Source organism: Astatotilapia calliptera, chromosome 20, assembly GCF_964374335.1.
Source record: "Astatotilapia calliptera chromosome 20, fAstCal68.1, whole genome shotgun sequence".
Lineage (NCBI taxonomy): Eukaryota > Metazoa > Chordata > Actinopteri > Cichliformes > Cichlidae > Astatotilapia > Astatotilapia calliptera.
Window position 1 is genome coordinate 10083652 of NC_137441.1, and position 19191 is coordinate 10102842.

The following is a 19191-nucleotide window of genomic DNA, read 5'->3' on the forward strand; positions in this document are numbered from 1 at the left end:
GGCCACTGAAATAAGGGAAGCAAGAGGGAAGAAACAGTACTTTGGATAGAGGCATAGAGTTTTGTAAACGGCTGATTTATCCGGACAGGTTAATACCAGGCCAAACAGAGCCTCAGACAGCACACTGCCGTCAGGAAGTCATGTAATATTTAGAATCGAGCCAGTGAAAGTCATTCTGCTCCTGGCTAAAATAGAAATGTATATTTCCCCTTCTAACCTACACAACCTCACCCCCCCTAATAACATGACAACAGAAAAAGTCGTTGTCATCCATCTATATCCCTACTCTGCCTGTCTTCCTTCTCTAAAAATGCAGGTTTATATACATTTTCATGTCAAATGACTTGGTTTAAGGAATTTGAACACTAAAATTACATTGTGGTACATTCCTATGCTGATCAAGTATTATGCAGTTTACATAATATCTGCTCAAACCCATATGTGAAACTTAGATAACATAAAGTGTTTAATTTATTTTATTTGGGTATCACTGACATATATGATTCCAGTATAAAACTTGCTATGGTGGAGGATATGCTCATAGGGTGAAAAAGGCTGATAAAGAGCTTCACCAAATGATGCAAGGACATTCACCTGAAGCTCTGTATCAGCAAAATAATGAACTTGTGGTGCAGGGACAGAAGGCCAGCTGTCCTGGTTGTCTTCCAGAGAGTGAAAGTGAAGAAAGTGGACTTATTCCTAAAAGACAAGTCACTAAACACGGAAACCCTTTTCATAGCCTGTGATTTCTAAGGGATGTCATAGTCTCATGATCCCGAGCTGCGATGTTCTCCTGTTTTAAGCAGAGAATTATGATGTCTTTGTGAAGAAGTCAAAGTTAGTGCATGCATTCTTGAGCTCTATCTAGACATTGATATTTGTGTTACCAAAAATAGGACCGATATGAAATCACAGTGACACTGACCTAAGTTTTGATCACCACTATCAGATCTAGATCTAGTGAACGTTTTAGCATTCTTTAAGGCATCCCTGATATATAACGTTCACAAGAACAGAATCAACACACGTTATGTGTGGACTGCCTGAAGGACAAACAACCACAAAGATCACGATAAAGTAATATCATGGAAGTTGTATGATGGTTTGGATGCCACATAATGGATACACAGTCTGACTTAAACCAGGAAGCCAAGATTTGACTATGGGTTGTGTGGGAAAAAAACACCTTTATGTATTGGAAGGGACTAGTACATGCAATATGCCTCCTTTGCACTATGCAGCCCTCTCCAGATTCAGCTTGAAGCATACACTTGGCTGAAGTAATTTATGAGGCAGCTCGTTAACGTTAGGTGATTTGCACTGCTCGTTTGCTCCCGCTCATCTCTACCAAATGATATCATCTTCTACCTCTAATCTCCTAACTCTAATCCCCATTCTCAAAGCACCGCCACCCCTCCCACCTCTTGTTTCTTGCGCCTCTCTTTCCCTTCCGCAATTTGCTTTCGTCGTCCTCTTCTTCCCTCCTCCTCCTCTCATTCTCTGTGTCTTCTCAGGTTTGCGTGGGTGTGTTTTGAGATGGGAGAGCAGACAGGGATAGGAGCAGAGCCGTTCCATTGAAGGGTGTGTGTGTGCGTGTGTGTTCAATATGACATCTACTCAGATCAAAAAAGACTAAAAGAAGTCTGGTTTGACTCTGAAGGCTTATATGCCCTTGTAGTTACTTCTGCACTGCCCCCTACTGAGAGGGAGAGAGTGGAGGCCAAAAAAGAGATTTTTCTCAAAACATGCAGAGGGGCAATAGCTCAGCAATCCTGGGGAGACGCAGTGGCAGACAAAAATAAAGACACAAAAATAAAGAGGGGACGGGGAAAGATGGCAGGAGTGAAAAGAAGAAGAGGAATATTTATTGGAAGCAACAGATACTGTATGGCAATGCTCATGACAGAGTTTGTTACTGACAATTAGGAAAAGAAATTGCATTGTTTTTGATTGATTGATTGAATCTTTATTTTGAACATGTTGAAAAAGTATAAAAAAAAAATAGAATTAAAAGAGACAAATGAACAAAGCAAACAAAAGGAAAACGAGCAACCACAACTCCAAATAACGTCCATGTTCAAAAAGGAGCAGGAAGAAGCATAAGCTTATTTAATCCTACCCCTTTTCCACTATCTAGTATCAATAGACTACAGAAATACCTCCTTGCAATTACATTATATGTTATGTGTAATTTTTTTTTTTTTTTTTTTTTTTTTAAATATATACACATATATGTTTCTATCTATCCATACATACGTATATACACACATACGCACATATACACATTTTCAATAACCCCATTAACACCTCAAGGATACACAGCCTACAATTATATATATATATCCATACCAACAAACCCGTGCATGCGCACACACATGAAAATATTAGACAAGAACACCCTATCAAATCTCTACCTTTTCCCTGTACCCTGTAAAAACCATATCCTTAAACCGCTTTTTAAACTGCGCCATGCTTGGACATTGCTTCATATCTTTACTTAGTCTGTTCCACAGCTTCACTCCACACACAGAGATGCAAAAACTTTTTAATGTTGTACGGATACGAGGATGTTTTAAATTTAATTCCCCCCTCAAATTGTATCCCCGTTCCCTTTTAGAAAACATTTTTAGAATATTGTCAGGAAGCAGGTTATTTATTGCTTTATATATAATTTGTGCTGTGAGAAAATGAACCAGATCTGTGAATTTTAGAATTTTTGATTTTAAGAATAGTGGATTTGTATGATCTCTGTAACCAGTTTTATGGATTATCCTTATGGCCCTTTTTTGTAATATAAAGATTGATGATAGCGAACATTTGTAAGTATTGCCCCAAACCTCTGCACAGTAATTCAAATACGGTGCAATCAGGGAACAATAGAGAATGTGGAGTGATTTGTGGTCCAGAATGTGTTTTACTTTACTCAAGATTGAGACACTTCTTGAAATTTTGTTATGTATATGATTTATATGAGACTTCCAGTTTAATTTATCATCTATAATCACACCAAGAAACTTATGTTCAAGTACTCTTTCAATTTCCACACCATCTACATGAATCTGCACTTGTGCATTTCTAAGGGAATTCCCAAATAAGATAATTTTAGTTTTACTTAGATTTAGCGATAGTTTGTTCCTGTTAAACCATTTTTTAATTTTGCACATTTCTGAAGTAATTGTATCCAGCAGCTCCTTTAGATTCCCCCCAGAACAAAAAATATTTGTGTCATCTGCAAATAATACTAATTTTAATATATCAGATGCCTTACAAATATCATTTATATAAATAATAAATAATTTTGGACCCAGTACAGAGCCTTGTGGAACACCACAAGCAATGTCCAAGCATGATGAGGAATGGACACCCAGCTTCACAAATTGTTTCCGGTCACTTAAATAATTTTTCACCCATTGCAGTACAACCCCCCTAATCCCATACCGTTCCAGTTTATTAATTAATATGTCATGATTGATTGTGTCGAATGCTTTCTTGAGATCCAGAAATACTCCAGCTGCATACTGTTTCTGATCTATAGCATTCGTAATCTCCTCAATTGATTCGATTAATGCCAGAGATGTTGATCTTTTTGATCTGAATCCATATTGACTGTCAGAGAGTAATTTATATTTATCTAAGAATTTGTCTAATCGTTTATTAAACAGGTTTTCTAGGATTTTGGAGAATTGTGGTAGTAAAGAAACAGGCCTGTAATTTGTGAAGTGGCGTCTATCCCCGGTTTTATACAGCGGCACAACTTTAGCTATTTTCATTTTGTTTGGCACTTTTCCCGTCTGAAATGATAAGTTGCAAATATATGTTAGAGGTCCTACAATTCCTTCAATGACCTTCTTGACGATTTTCATGTCAATATCATTACAATCAGTAGATGTTTTATATTTACACATGTGTACAATGTCAATTATTTCTTTTTCCTCCACTGATGTGAGGAACATTGAGTTAGGGTTCCTATCAATCAGGTTTTCACTACAGTCTACTGATGGCAGTGACTCAGGAATTTGTTCTGCCAGTTTTGGTCCAATATTTACAAAATAATGATTAAAGCTGTTGACCTTATCAGCAGTGTTTTCCATAATATTGCCATTATCGATAAAGTATTGTGGATAACTTTGTTGTCCAGAATTATTTTTAATGATACCGTTTAAAACATCCCATATTCCTTTCATATTATGTTTATTGTTGTTCAATATTTTACTATAATACTCCTTTCTACATACACGTATAATATTGGTCAACTTATTTTTGTATTTTTTATATTTATTTTCAGCATCTTTTGTTCTTTGTTTTAGGTATTCCCTATAGAGTGTATTTTTCTTTTTACATGCATTTTGTAAACCCTTAGTGAGCCATGGTCTATCTGAATATTTGTGCTTTCTGTTGTATTTTATTGTTGGACAGTTTTTATCGTACAACTCCATGAATATTCTTAAAAATATGCCATATGCAATATCAATATCAGCTTCTTTGTACACATTGTCCCAGTCCTGATTTAAAAGATCGTTCTTAAATGCAGTCATCGTTTCTTCCGTCCTTACACGTCTGTATCTCAGTTGTTCTTCATGCTGATTTTTCTTATAATTAGTGTCATAAACTGCAAAAACTGGTAGGTGATCACTGATGTCATTAATTAATAATCCGCTCACAATGTTGTTTTCCATATTGTTAGTGAAAATATTGTCAAGTAAGGTGGCACAATGTGGTGTAATTCTGCTAGGCCTGGTTATTTTAGGATGTAAACTCAAACTGTACATAGTGTTTAGGAATTCGTCGCTCATTTTATGCTTTTTTGGATTCAACAGTCAATATTAAAATCACCACAGATAAACATAACTTTTTGATTTGTTTTAGAGAATATTTCCTCTATGAAGTCATTAAATACTTGAATACTAGAGCCAGGTGTTCTATATATACAGCTAATTATTACATTTTTTTCTTTTTCCTTATAAATTTCAATTGTTATACATTCTAGTAAATTATCAATTACAGTTGTCATACTTTCTACCACCTTGTAGTTTAGGTTTTTATCCACATACACAGCTACTCCCCCTCCACTCTTGTTCCTTCTATTTACAAAATTCACTTCATATCCCTCCAGTCCAAAGTCCATTCCTTTCTCCGCATTGATCCATGTTTCAGAAATGGCAATAATTCCAAATGGATTTGTCAACTCATTTAGATATTCCTTTATATTGTTGAAGTTGGCATACAGACTTCTGCTATTAAAATGGATTATTGATAATTTATTTTCCGTGTTGATGGTGTGCTTAAACTGTTCATCAGTGAAGTAGCAGCAGTTACAGCTGATGTTGTAGTAGAAATTATTTTCCGGGTCTATATCCTTTTCTAAGTCTAGAACATTATGGTCTGTGTATTGAAATGTTCTCAGTTCCAGATTATCATAAAGAGAATTCCAATGAGTTATGTTGATATTGTTGTCGGATGCAGATGAAGTTCTTTTGGACTGTGCCATGTGTTGTGTTGTGTGTCACGTCACATGTGTATTCATACCTCCAGAGTAAGTTGACCTCAGTATTTGTCCAGCTCTTCCATATTTCTGATGACCAACACTTTGGCTTTTAATTCATTATAAAACATGGTTGAGGCTCTCAGGACTTCAGTGTTCACTTTAGCTAGTAAATTGATTCGACCACACTGACCTAATACTTTGTCTTATATCCTTTCCACAAACAGTCCTTAGTCTCTTCATCCCTAACCCACAGAGAAATCAACCTGTCTCAGAATAGATACAGCTAACACTCTCACAGAGACTGATTTTTACAATGAAAATTGCCAATTATAGAAATTGCAATCAGAGCTGTTGGTTTGTACATTGATGAGTGGTAGCTGGTTAAAGGGGAATTGAGATCAATATCTGACTGAATGCAGAATGAATGACTCTGGCCCTACCAGAGCTTTTACGCTGACTTCTCTTGCTACTCTTTGTTTGTAACATTCACTTTCCCTGTCTTCCCCCCTTACCTCTCTCCTTTCTTTCCCTGGCTCATCTTTCCCACTATGACACGTCCAAGTGATCGTGTCGGGATGTCAGCCCTCATCCACGGCTAATTGGGGCTCAGAGGAGTAATCAGGGCAGGACAAATCAGACAGTTCTGGTCATTAGCTGTGACCAGTGTTCTCTGGGAAGCTGGGAGATGCGTGCACACTTCTGCCATCACGCCTGAGCCTGCAAAGTGACAAAGGCAGACGCATGGCTTGACATGAGATAGGCCCAGCACAGATTTATTGTGAATCCACTGATGTTCTGTGCTTTCTCACACGCACAGGCAGAAAGTAAACACAAATAAGACTGCCTGGTGACACAATTCCCAGAGATTTCTTATTATCTAATATGGTAGAGGCAGCAAATGGTTGCTGAAGAGAATGTTCATTACAGAGGAACAGAAGATATTATCAAATCAGGAGCAGGGTTTGTTGCACTCGCTAACTCAGACTCAGATATTTGCTTTTGGCTCTGGTTGCAGGACTTTGTAGTTGTTTTAGCTCACACTGGACAGTGAACAGAGCAGAATAACGTAAAATACTGGTGTCAATATCAATCTTGAAGTCTCGAAATGTAAACATGTCGATGGGTACTTTACCCGAAATCGGGTGCATGACTCTTGAGCAAGATGAATGTCAATTCGCCTTACTGGCGGAGCCTTAACCTTTCAGGATAACTGAATTATTTAAGCACCGCATACCTGTTGTGGGCCTCTGTTTCTCTGTGTGGATTCAGAATGGTTAGGAGGCTGCATGAGTCTATGGTCACGCACGCCTCTTTGGCTGCAGAGTGAAAATGGCAAGACAAATGCAGCGGGGGATTTGTGATAATTGGCGGTGCTGGTGGGCTAGGCGACGGGCCTAGAGAAAAGGTCGCAGGCACTGAGGAACAGATCAGTCTGCCAGGAGGAAAGGAGGTGCCCGGTGCCTCTAGGGTTTAGCTCAACTTCTCCCTTTCATCATATGGAGAGATTGTGCTCCAGTAGGGGCCATTAATTAAGCACCAGTATAACCTTCAATTTGTTTAGAGGTCAGAAGCCCCAGTGTTACTGTTCTGGGCAGAGACAAACTTCGAACTATTTTCTCACTGAGTAGAAACAGGGAGCAGCAGATGTGCTCAGAGGTCAAGAAGCAGAGTTGATAGCAGGGGGAGAAACTTATTTGAATGTTTATGAGTATTGTAAAAAGAGAAGGTTAGCGTCAAAAGAACTGTGTCTGTGTGACTGCACATCGGGAGGAGGAGAAGTGAGGAAAATGAGGGGAGCCACAGGGACATGGCTCACACCCTGACATGCTCGTGAAGCAGCTGTTCTCCTCATGGCTGCGAGAGTAGGGGCCTGCCAGCAGCAGCATCCTGCCGAGAGCACCATGGTTTCCCACCATAGTGCAGTAACAGAGTAGCAAAGTCTGTTGCACAGAGACACACACACACACACACACATACCTAGAAAGACAAGCATGTGCAGACACTGATGTGCGCTCCCATAGCACATTCTGCCACCTGTTCTCCTGCCAGTCCGGCGTTGAGGTTTGGAATTGAACAGTAATGTCAGGTGTTGCAGTCAAATTCATATGCTATAAATCTGAGCTAATACTCTGTAGAGGTGCATTTCCATTTGATACAAACAACAGACTGCATAGCTAAAGGCAATTATATTTTTACTGCCTCCATTTGCCCTGAGGTTGTAGACAGCCAGTCAAAGCCTCACCAGGTTTTTCTGACTCTCTACCCTCTGAGTGAAATCAACAGAACGATGCCCAGGCTCATCCATGATTTATCTCAGTGAAATATTCATTATGTAGCTTTGCGTAGTCTGGACGTATCTGATGTGAATCTGGACCTGACAGCTCTGCTCCGTCATCACACATCACCTGAGCCACTACGAATCCGGCACCTGTCTCCCAGTGCTCAACGCAGAGGCAACTAAACTGATCCGAATGAATAGAAGACTCTGGTAGATATAAAGAATCCATCTGTCTGCCTTTAGCCTGCAGGCATGTCCACTCTGGAGCTACTGTATCCTGCTTACACACCAACCGACGGATCAGCACAGCAAAGGAGCTGCTCAACATTTCCCATTCAGTTAACTAGGTTGGGAAAAGGCCTCTGTCTTCACTGCTGCTGAGTATGAGGCATGAGGCCTGATGAGTAGGTGTTGGCCCGTGAACATGATGTGCTGACAGAACTGGCCCAGATGTATCGATCTGAAGAGATTGGCGAGCTTGTTATAGGAAGTGAATACCTTGGGAGTTCAAAAGCACCGGGTGGTTTTGATACATCAACAGAGCAAAAAGGGGGGAAAAAAGTGTAAAAAAAAAAAAAAAGAAAGAAAAGGGGGGTGGGGGGGGGGGCTCTGATGTGTTGAACAGTTAGAAAAGATTAAAAGAAGAAGAGGGTAGGATTCAGCACCATGGACAGCACCACAGAGCCTACATCGCTAAGAGTTCTCTTTAATCACAAAGTTATCACTCTGCCTGTCCAATTAGGTAACCTTTGAATTATTACATAAATTAAAATACCTGAAATACTTTCTAATAGTGCTGGAATGATCACAGGGACAACAGTGACAACTCATTTTCCTACATAACACTAATTCAAGTGGTTCCAAAGTCATTATACTCTGAAGGACTAATGTAATAAGAAAAATGTAACTGCAGTGAATGATGATATTAATAATGTATTCATGTGAGACAGAGACTAGAGCAGAGTGGCCTAAGCTGAGGAAGGTAAGAGAGAGAAAGTGATAGCTGTGAAGAAACAAGGTCGTCAGCATTCCCTCCTGCCTTACTAGTCATTTCATTATCTCATTCCTCTCTCCTCCTCTTTAAAGTAGGAAAAGCGGGAGAGGCTATTGACCCCTCTCTGTGTTCGTGGCAGGCAGCGGGACAAATGAAGTTTCCCCTCAGACCCCCTCCGTATTAATATCATAATTATCCCCACCTCTGTGCCCCCGCCGGCCAGCACAAACTCCACTGTCTGATTTGATGGAGAGGCACAAGCAGGGAATTACATTCGATTAGCACTAAACAAGAGAAGGGGACACGGAGCAATAGAATCAATCAGTGCCACCAGGACAGGCAAGATCCTTTGTGTTACTGAGTGTGTGTATGTGTGTGCCATGACACGTTGTACCTAGAAAGACTCTGTGTAAGGTGTATCTAATTATCTAATTATGCACACTTTTGGGAAAAACTAACAGCATTTAAAGAGTGGCCAGACATTCCCAGGATATTTATGGAGAATTGTGCGCCTATTTTTTGTTAGCAATGTTGAAAACACACCACAGTATCACACAGAGCCCAGTTTTAATATTATTTCTTTTTTTTTAACAAATCCACTGAAATGGGAACTTTTTTCGGAGTAAAAACCCACACAGTCCGCTCTGAGCAGCTATCTGTCTCAGCAGCAATTTGGATTCATTGTTTGCAACCCCAGATAACTGTGGTGGTACTTTCCTTCAGTCTCAGCCATTTGCGGGGATGGGCCAGACATTCTTAAGTGGTCTAATGCCATAGAGAGGTGGAGGTAGTGTGGCAGGAATGAGCAGATTGAGAGTGAGAGGTGAAAAGAACAAATGAAAATGAATGGAATGAGAGAAGACCCCCCTCGCAGGTCTTTATTCCTGTCCCCTGTCTCATTACCCAGGCTTTGACTCAATAAAGAGTGGATAAAGAGTGGATAAAGAGGCACACACCCACTGGTTAACCCCCTCCACCCCCTACCTAAAACACCTTTCACTAACCTCACTCCGTCTGTCATTCTCATTTCTCGCCTTCTGGATTTCTTGCACTGTTACACACATATCCAAAAATACTGACACACTGTCCTCTTTCGCTCTATACTACTATAGGTTTTTCCTTCCTTAAAATCTTTAAATGCATCTTTTTCTCCAACTCGCCCTGCAGTGTGTTTTTTTTTCAGCTCAACTTTTTAAAAGTTGTGTCCATCTCACTCTCTCATTCTGAGTCTGTCTCTACCCTCTCTGTCCTCTGTGTTCCCTCCCTGTCGGTGGTGTGTAATAGGAGTTATTTTCATCCCTGTCTCTCCGTGACTGTGGCTGCTGGATGGCTGAATATTTACATTTTTCACTCACTGGTGACCTTTCCCTGTTGCCGCTCTGGGAGCTCCAGTCTCCTTGCTGCTCTGCTGTTGACAGACTACTGCCTGCAAATCTCATATGGACACAGCAAATGGTACACAGGGAGTCAGGGACAGAGAGTTCAGAGACTAGAGGAAGGTGGAAAAAGAGAGAAAGAGAATACGAAAGAGACTGTAACCAGGCTGACTGTCAGTTGTCTGAATGAAAGTGGCAAGAAAAGACAGAGGTGCTGAAGGTCTATCTGCATCTGCAGAGATATGGCCTGAAGTGTAATCCTTTACCTCTGGTATCACTGTATCACTGTGACTGTGGTTTCTTGTCAGCCCAGATGGTCTGCAATAAACTGCCTGAAAAGAGATGTAAATCTGGGGTTCCAGAAATGCTTAGTGCCAAAGAAAATGCACGTTTGTAAATAAATGCTTTTTATCCGGCAGCAGAAGGTGCTTATTCCTTTGAACAAGTGGATGTATTAGCTGCACACACGCAGCTCGAGCCGTGGGTGTAACAAGAACTGCTGAGCAGTGTAAGAGATGGGGGCCAAGGATTCACTAACCAGTTGTTCTTAACTGATGCTCTACAGTTAAAGGAAAGAAAGGCAGAGTCAGTGAACTTCTCAAAATTTCATGAGTGATTATGTGCGTCTATCTTGTAGCTGGCAGAAAGCGAGGTTTAAAATGAAGGTTGCAGTTTTGAAAAGCGAGTGACCCAGTTTGACCTCAGCTCTGTGTTATTCACTTTCAGTTCGGTGTGTACATGTTTCTGAAAGTCTGCATGTGTCCTTGTGTTGTGTATGTGTCAAGCGCAACTTTCCCCTGACTTTCCCTGGAAATGTGGCTATTTTTCATCCTCGAGTCATGCTCCTCTAGCTCTGAAATTGACTTCGGCTAGAGAGGATAGAAAAAAGAGCATGTTCACATTCTAGGCCTGTCTGAAAACAATGCCATTATACCCATATGTAAGTTAAGGGTGTTGTCATCACTGAAAAATTCTTCCTCTCTAAACTGGCCCCACAGAGATTCCTTACTACTGCATTGCCATGTCGGTGATGGAAGATGAAATCCACAGTTCTCCTTCGGTGCTAATATTCATTCTGAAATTCAGCTGAACAAAATCTGAAGATTCAGCAGTCTGAATTAGTCAAATCAAGTGGTGTCTTCCAAAGTTATACAGTCTTCAGTATGAAATCCCCTCTTACTATCCCTCCACTACACAAGGGAAACAGTAGAACCACACAAAGGTGATTTAAGACCAAAAACAATGTAGGTTTGGATGATTTGATTCTGTTGTTTTGATATTAAAGTATTTTTGCATAGAACAAGGACTGTGGGTTTTGTCCCCAATCACTTAAACTAAAATGGCCAAAGGGGGATCTCAGCCATTACACAAATGAAAAAAGCATACCAACAGCCAGTAACTACTCGCATATGCATATGGAAATATAATAAATTCATAAGTGACCGTTGGCGTCTATCCCAGCAGAGTGTGGGCGAGAGGTGGGGTCCATCATGAGGCCATCCCCTAAATATGCTAATATTATTTCATTGTGTAGCTCATCACATGCAGAATAGCCACTCTAAATGTCAAATTCTGCTGAGTACACAGGAGCAAGTCATTAGTATGAGTATTGTAAAACATACTGTATTTATAGTGCTTGAGCACAACAGAGTTACAACAATTTGTGAACACTGTTGGGGCTGCCGTGGAAGTGGAAGAGGAATAAGGATGTGTGAGAGTGTAGCCAAGACAAGAAAACACAATATAGGAAGGTGAAATACACATACACACAGCACTTCTTCTGATCCACTGCAAGGCACCGCATTTGGTGGGAGGTGAATGAGATGGGCATGACAGGACGTCTACTCTTCCCATAATTATTTTACTTTTTTATTAGTTTTTGGGTATCGATAATCTATAGCAGCGCTGCATGTTTACTGCACCGGTCTGTCTTGTGTGGCTGTTGTGGGAAAAGAAAACTGTTTTTCTTCACATTATATGCAAATGTAAGTGCTCTCTTGGTTCACAAAGTAGAATGTAAAACCTTGTGCTCTTGAAATCAACATCTGAAGAGTATTCACTCTGACACAAAAGCAGCCAGTTATCATGAGAATAATAATAGACTGGTGCAGTAGGCTTTCAATGTCAGTGACATTATAAGATGAGCAAAAAAATTCCAGTCATTCTAATGAGATAGCTAAACATTTTGACCACGCTGTTTTTGCACAATTGAAAAAAAGAAGCTCTCGTTTTGCTGGCAACGACTTATTCATTGACACAATAACTTCATCTTGACGCTTTGAGTTAAACATCTTGGGTGAGTTACAGCTTTTTGTGAAATAACTACAGTGGTTTGCTGCATTTTTGAGCTGTTTTTGATGTTCAGTGTGCAGAACTTTAATCAATGTTTCACGAAATGTAGCAAAACATTTGAAAAAAAGCTGTAAGAGAAAATATTTGAAGATTTCTTGAAGATTTCCTTAAGAGGTGCTGCTCATACCACCATGCAATGGATGAGGTAGTAGAGGCCAGAGCAGTTCAATAAAGTTGCTTAATGTTCATTTTGTCTCGTGAGGGACAGTGCAGGGTAAAATAAACTGTTATCGTGAGAGAACAGAGAGGGTTATTGCGTGCGATATGAAAGACTTCCAGTATGTGGTTGTCACCGCAAGTAATCCGATGAACACCAGATTATTTAGGCTGAAGTCAACCAAAGTGGGTTTGCTTGCTCAAATCCCAATAGGAAGGTGGAGTCATGTTTTTATCTTCTAGAGTAATTATTTCCATCTGTCACACACACTGCCAACATAAAGCAATAGAAAAACAAACAGTTTTTGTGTGAACGCTTTTATTTACTGTGGGAACGCTCAAATTATTTTAAGCGTTCCCAGAGTATTTAAGCAATTTTTCAGCCTAGTTTTTCCTCTTTTGTCTTTTGCCCCCACTGGTCTGCTCTCCTGTTTTACTATCAGTCATTTTATGTGGGAGGGGAGGGATGGTTGTAAGGTTTGTGGGAGGAAGGGATATTGGCTCGATGGCACGTGATGATGTTTTCTCAGTCTAGTCAGTACACACATTTAATTTTAAACTGAGGCACATTAGCCAAAGTATATTTATCCCACAGATGTTTTTTTCTTCTTGTACACAGAGATGGATTGATCGATAGACAGACAGACAAACAGACACAGTCTCCACAACCTCCTTTCCTCTGTGTGTATGCTTTATGCTCCCTTAAAACAGTGTGTGTGTGTGTGTGTGTTGGTGTGTGAATGGCTGTATCAGACACCTTCCAACAATAATAGCTGCCATGCTAAACGAGAATGATGAGACGTATTGGGTAGGTGATCAAAGGACTACTATTTACAACCACTCTCAGCCTGCAGACTTGACGACCCACAATAAGCACACTATACTGTACAGGGAACCTCTTCCATCATGCTTTTACTGCCCATCACTGCAGCTGTTAGACAGGGGAGATGGCAAAGCTTTTAGCTGACTGAGATACCGGCCGTGCTGGACGGCGTGTATGGGCAATGCCATCAGAAAACTGAATGACTGGGAAAGATAAGGAAAATGGAAGCTGGGAAGAGAAAAGAGAAGGCCGAGAGGGGGTAGTGGAGGGATAGGTTGATGTGTCCCTGCTGGCTGTCACGAGAAAATGCTCCGGTTAAATAGAAAGTGATATCACGCAACTCATTCAAGTTCTTGTGAATTGGCAGTTAGAGTCTTCAGTAAACTGAAGCGTGGTGAACTGTAAAAGAGGCAAAGGGGAGTTCTTACCTGGAGAAGCCAGTAGCACCTACGGTGGAAGGTGGGGATGATGGAGGAGTGGACGTAGCAGCCATATAGACACTGGACAGAAGTGAGATAGCAGAGAAAGACAGAAAAGGGAGACAAAAAGAGCACATTACACAACAGTAAAGTCCAGGAAATAGACCGACCTCTCAGCTAACCATGGCAGCTGTGACCTTTGAAACCCTGACCTCTTCTCTCCGTATGATAACTCCCACAAGGACCTGCTGGCAGATGGCCAAGCTATTGTTCTTGAAAACAAAGACAGTGAGCTGATGGGAGAAACTGGATGGGTTAACCAGCATTTCATCACTGTCCCTACATAACCATATGACTTCTCCCCCGGTTCCCTCTCCCTCTTTTCCACTTATATCCTGTCCTCCTTGGAAAGTACCTTTGACAGAATGATTAAGGTGTTTCTTACTTCAACCCCCCCATCACCCCGTGGGGCAACCCTGCACATAACTAAAGCACAGTGTTATTAATATCCTTATCGTAAACAGATAATACTGTGCCTGGGGGCTCGTTACAGTGAAAAGAGCTAGGCGGGGCTGATAACGCATCCTGATATCTGGCGGAGGGGCCAGGAGACATTTTTCACCAGCCGGCAGCAGAGGCAAACGCAACGAAGCACCACGCACTGAGGAACAGCAGCAAGGCAGCACTTAACCTCCTTCCATCCCCACTCCTTCCCAATCCTTCTCTGGGAGACTCATGGCCGTGGCTCCCAGGTGACCTAAAGGGATGGCAGGGCTTTTGCTTGTTTACAGCAGCAACAAAAAAGTCTACAAAACTCCTTCCTTCCATAACCCTCACCAGCTAGGACACAGGCTGTGATTTTGTGTGATACAATATTTAGAAAAGGCAAGGGTAAAATGGATTGTTCTTTAGACATGAAGCCTGGTTCCCAGAGGAATAAGGCAGAGGAGAAGGCTGAGAGGGCTGAGCTTCATCCAAGTCCTCTTTGGTATAAATGTTTGATGAGAAATTAGGAGAGCTACCAGCTGTGGTGATACATACACTGTTAGTCAAAGTGCACATGCACATATGCACATGTTCACAGGAAGGTACAGCATCATCATTCAACACTTGTTGAGTAAGTAAAGGGAGGTTTCCTGGGGAGCTGTGAATGGGCAGAAAGAGGACTACATTATTTAATGATAAATAGGCACCTTGAAGTGTGCTATGTGTTTGTCTTCTTTAACCTGGTTAACTATGCATGGCCTACAGAAGAAGTTTGCCTGTATATATAGAAAGTAGCTTGCCAACATCAAACTGCCTTGTTAATTACAGCTAGCACTGTACAGCAACACAGACTGGGCAAATGGATAAAAAAAGGCACATTACACAGTTAAAACACAAATACATCACACACAAGTACAAACTCATGTGTGAGGCTGCGTATATCCAGAATGTTCACCCATAGGAGTCTTATGACCAATTAACAAGAGTCAAATTAGCCTTGACTGTTTCACCAGGTGTTCCATTGTTCCATTCACATCTTTTGTGAACTCATTTCAATACTACTGAACTCTGCATGTGAGAGTTTGAGAGGGTGAATGCATGCAGACTGCCTCCTGTTCTTATTTTTTGCTGTACTCTCATCCATTACAGCTGTCTGAAAAAGGATGTATGCCTCCTCCCACTCCCATAGCTCTGCCATCCATTACTCTACGCTGGCAATGGGCAGACACTTCCTCCCACACCCACAGTGAACTGAACATCACATTACTACAGTCGACTACAACAGCTATCGTCTCGCACATTTCTCCTGTGCAGTTTCGTGAGCATTTATGTCACAAACTCTACTTTGGACCCTTTTCAAGAGATTAGTGATGCAACAAAGGACACTGGTCTATATGGCATTAAACTGTTTATGCATTTCACTACAGTCATGTGTTGAAAGTTCTGTGAAAGGTGCTTACAAACAGAAATGCCAAATTTCTGTCTGTGTAACGCTTGACTTTAAATTTCAGTGCCAGCACTGATACGACTTTGCACTTTCACAGCACACAGAAAATTGCAAACTTCTGGATGTCGCTCAAAAAACCCCAAAACTTGCTGTCTTGTTCATTCTGATTACAGAGCGTTTATTAATATATCATGGTTAATACTGCTATAGCCTAAAGCGCTTGGCCCACTGAGAGTGTGGTGTGGCAGTGTACAGTTGGATGGTATAACGGTATGGCATGCTCCTCTGGATTGACAGGTGGGCCGGTGCAACAGGCCTCTGTGACTAGGGCGACTGGGGAGTGAATAAATTAGCCCCCAGGCTGCTTTCCTTTCCCTCTGTTTACTCCATTTCTCAACCACACAAAGCAGCGTGCCAGACAAACAAGCAGCTTAAAGCATAACACAACTGTTGCACCTGTCATTGCCGATATACACAAGGCATCAAACACATTTTCCCCACACACACACATCCATAAGCCTGCGAACCCTTACTCTACTGTAACATAAACACCAATTCACTCTTACAAACACACACATTTGCACACACACACAAACTCACAAAATTAGACATTGAGTTCTCAAGCACAAAACGACACCCACTCAGAATCATACATTTTCACACACCACAGGCTTTGACACTCATGCACACAGCTTTATGCATACTTACAGAAGAAATCACAACAGACCCCGATACAAAGGCATACCAAGAAAATGTTGAGAGCACGAGCACGCCCATACACACAAAGCTCATCATACTTGAGCGCTTATCAGTAATTCAAGACGCATATCAGTTACTGGTGTTTCTGCTGCTTTCTGCATGCTGAGTGTCTGGGTGACAAAGTGATGGCAGCAGAACCATTATTTGCTGTCTTTGAGCTGTGACAGATGACAGCACATCGCAGGGCAAGCAATTAAACCATAATTATAGACACATACACACATGTCCTCGCATAAAAAGTAAAGTTTCCCAATGTGTAATTTTGAAGAGCGTTTGCACACTGATACAAAAACATCGAACCCCCCCCCCCCCACATAATTGCATACGTGCTCACAAACACGGCCACGCAAATATGGATCTATTATTAGTGTGGCGTCGTGTGCGAATATGAGGCACAGCGGAAGAATGACACAGAGCAGTTTATAGAAGAATTCACAAGTAGTGTGTCCATAATGTATTCATGTGCTGTCACTGCGGACAGCAAGAAAAAAGAGTTACAGCGACGTGTGTCCTCCAAAGTCAGACACTGATGCAGCAAATTCATTTGGTGTTGTCACTCAAGCAAGCGGCCAAGGCAATGAAATGCTGGCATGACCCAATGAGAGGGTATTATAGGACTGAACCCCTCCCCAAACACCCGTCGACCCCCTCGCCCCCTAAAACCCCTCCCAATTGGGGTGTCATCTGAAGTAGGGCAGGACCACAGTTCACACGGGGCAATCAGGCCAGACAGTTTGTCTTAAATAAAGCCTTCAGATATAAAAGCAGAGCCACCACTGGCTACCTGTCTTGCCTCTGGAGGCCACCACTGCCCCTGGCCTGCCTGTTGCCCTGGCGACACCTCACTTACATTCATCCATCATGTCTGACAGGTGTCAAGCGCAGCAAGAGAGGAGCTAGTAAAATGCAAAGTCTGTGAAGGCAATACGGCAAGCAGACATGCAGCTATAAAGAGACTGAGAGAGAGGGGAAACTCTCTCATTAGACCATAATGATGTGTGAAGACAGTCCTAATCAGAGCGTGGCACCTTATTTATGTTGGCAATTTGCTGTTTTCCTGCCGTGATGCAAACGTGTTACTGTCAGAAGCTGCCACACATTTGTCTTTCTGTGGGATTGTTAGTCCCACTGTGAAGAGCGCACATGCATACACATTCACTTAGTGGCACACAGGAATGTGCACGTACATGGATAACTTGCCTGGCATTTTCGTAAAATAATACCCTGTTGTTTATGATTTCTTCCCTCCATCCAGCTCCCTTTTATCACGTCAGGCCAACTCTTTCAAGTAGAATTGTTCTATCTTTTTATGTAAGACTCATGTATCCTCTAATATTTCCTTCTCACCATTTGTTCGCACATACTCTATCATTGCTCCGGATGAGCATAACCTACTGTTGGATTTTGTGTAATTTTTTTTAGGCCTGGCTGTATTGAATGACTTGCTTTGCACTATTAAACAGTTGTTGACATGGATATCCACCTAGTGAAGCCACTTCTGGCTCACTGCTTCATTAGCGGGAATGTATCATTTTGTGTGTGTGTACTTCTGTTTGTGTGCATGTTTGCATATGTCTGTTCATATGGATGCCTGGGGCAGGTGATTCAGCCTGGGGCACAACAGCATAAATAGAGCTCACACTGCAGCCAATCAGGCAGTACTATACAACCCCATCCATGGAGGGAACACAAAATCCATACTCAATAGAGATTCATGGACCATGCAAAATTCAAACTACCCTGGCCATTGACAGCATCCATGATGACTATTGATCAACCAACGATTTCTGGCTCTATACAGATGTGATTAGATGACTTAGGGCTGAAAAGTGCCACTTCCAGTTTGGAGGATGAGCTCATTTTCGACTGATACCGTAATGCTCTGCATTTCACCTGCTTTCTTTACAGTCAGCCTCCCCGCTCTGCTCTCTCCCAATCGTTCAGTGGGAATCAAATTATCTATAGTGTCTGGTAAGGTGGCACTATGCCCAGAATGCCCATAATGCACAGTAGATGCCTGTAAAGAAATGAGAGAGGGAAAATGCAGAGCTCTGGTATGGCACTGGCACTATGGCAGTGGTTTTTTATCCCTGCTATGTTTTCTTTATTAGGTTTTTCTTCTTTATACGCCTTTAAATAAGCCACAACTTGTAAAGATGTAACGGTATAATTCTTCAGTGCATCTGAAGACCTTAGCAACGGCTGATGAGACATTATACATAATAAATCAAAAGAGGCTTAGATTTATCTCTCCAGTCTTCTCCACTAGACCAGCTGCTGCTTCTAAATCAGTCAAAACTGAGCGAACTACAAAATGAATTGGCAGACTGCGCCTGAGCTGAGGAGAAAAATGGAAAACAAACCTAAATTCCTCAACAAAGCAAAACAAATGATGCTCTGGAAAAATGTTATGGAAATGACTGTCTCTAAAAATAGCATACTCATTGTAAAATAAACACAAACAGTTGATAAACAGGCCCCGAAGAGGAGAATTAATTAGCCACGCTGGACGTGTAAACACAGCTATACATCAAGTTCAAGAGAAAAACAATAACAGGACTGAGGCAGTTAGAGAGAAACCCCTGACCACTTGCAACACTGAATACCTTTACTCTG

General features: G+C 41.5%; 1 protein-coding gene across 1 annotated transcript in view; it reads right to left on the minus strand.

Moving 5' to 3' along the window:
• The window catches only part of camta1a (calmodulin binding transcription activator 1a), a 289743-nt gene that overhangs the window by 54063 nt on the left and 216489 nt on the right, over positions 1-19191 (minus strand). The window contains exon 5 of the mRNA XM_080294705.1: positions 13893-13964. Coding sequence (XP_080150831.1) covers positions 13893-13964 — 72 coding nt within the window. The remainder of the gene's footprint in view (positions 1-13892; positions 13965-19191) is intronic.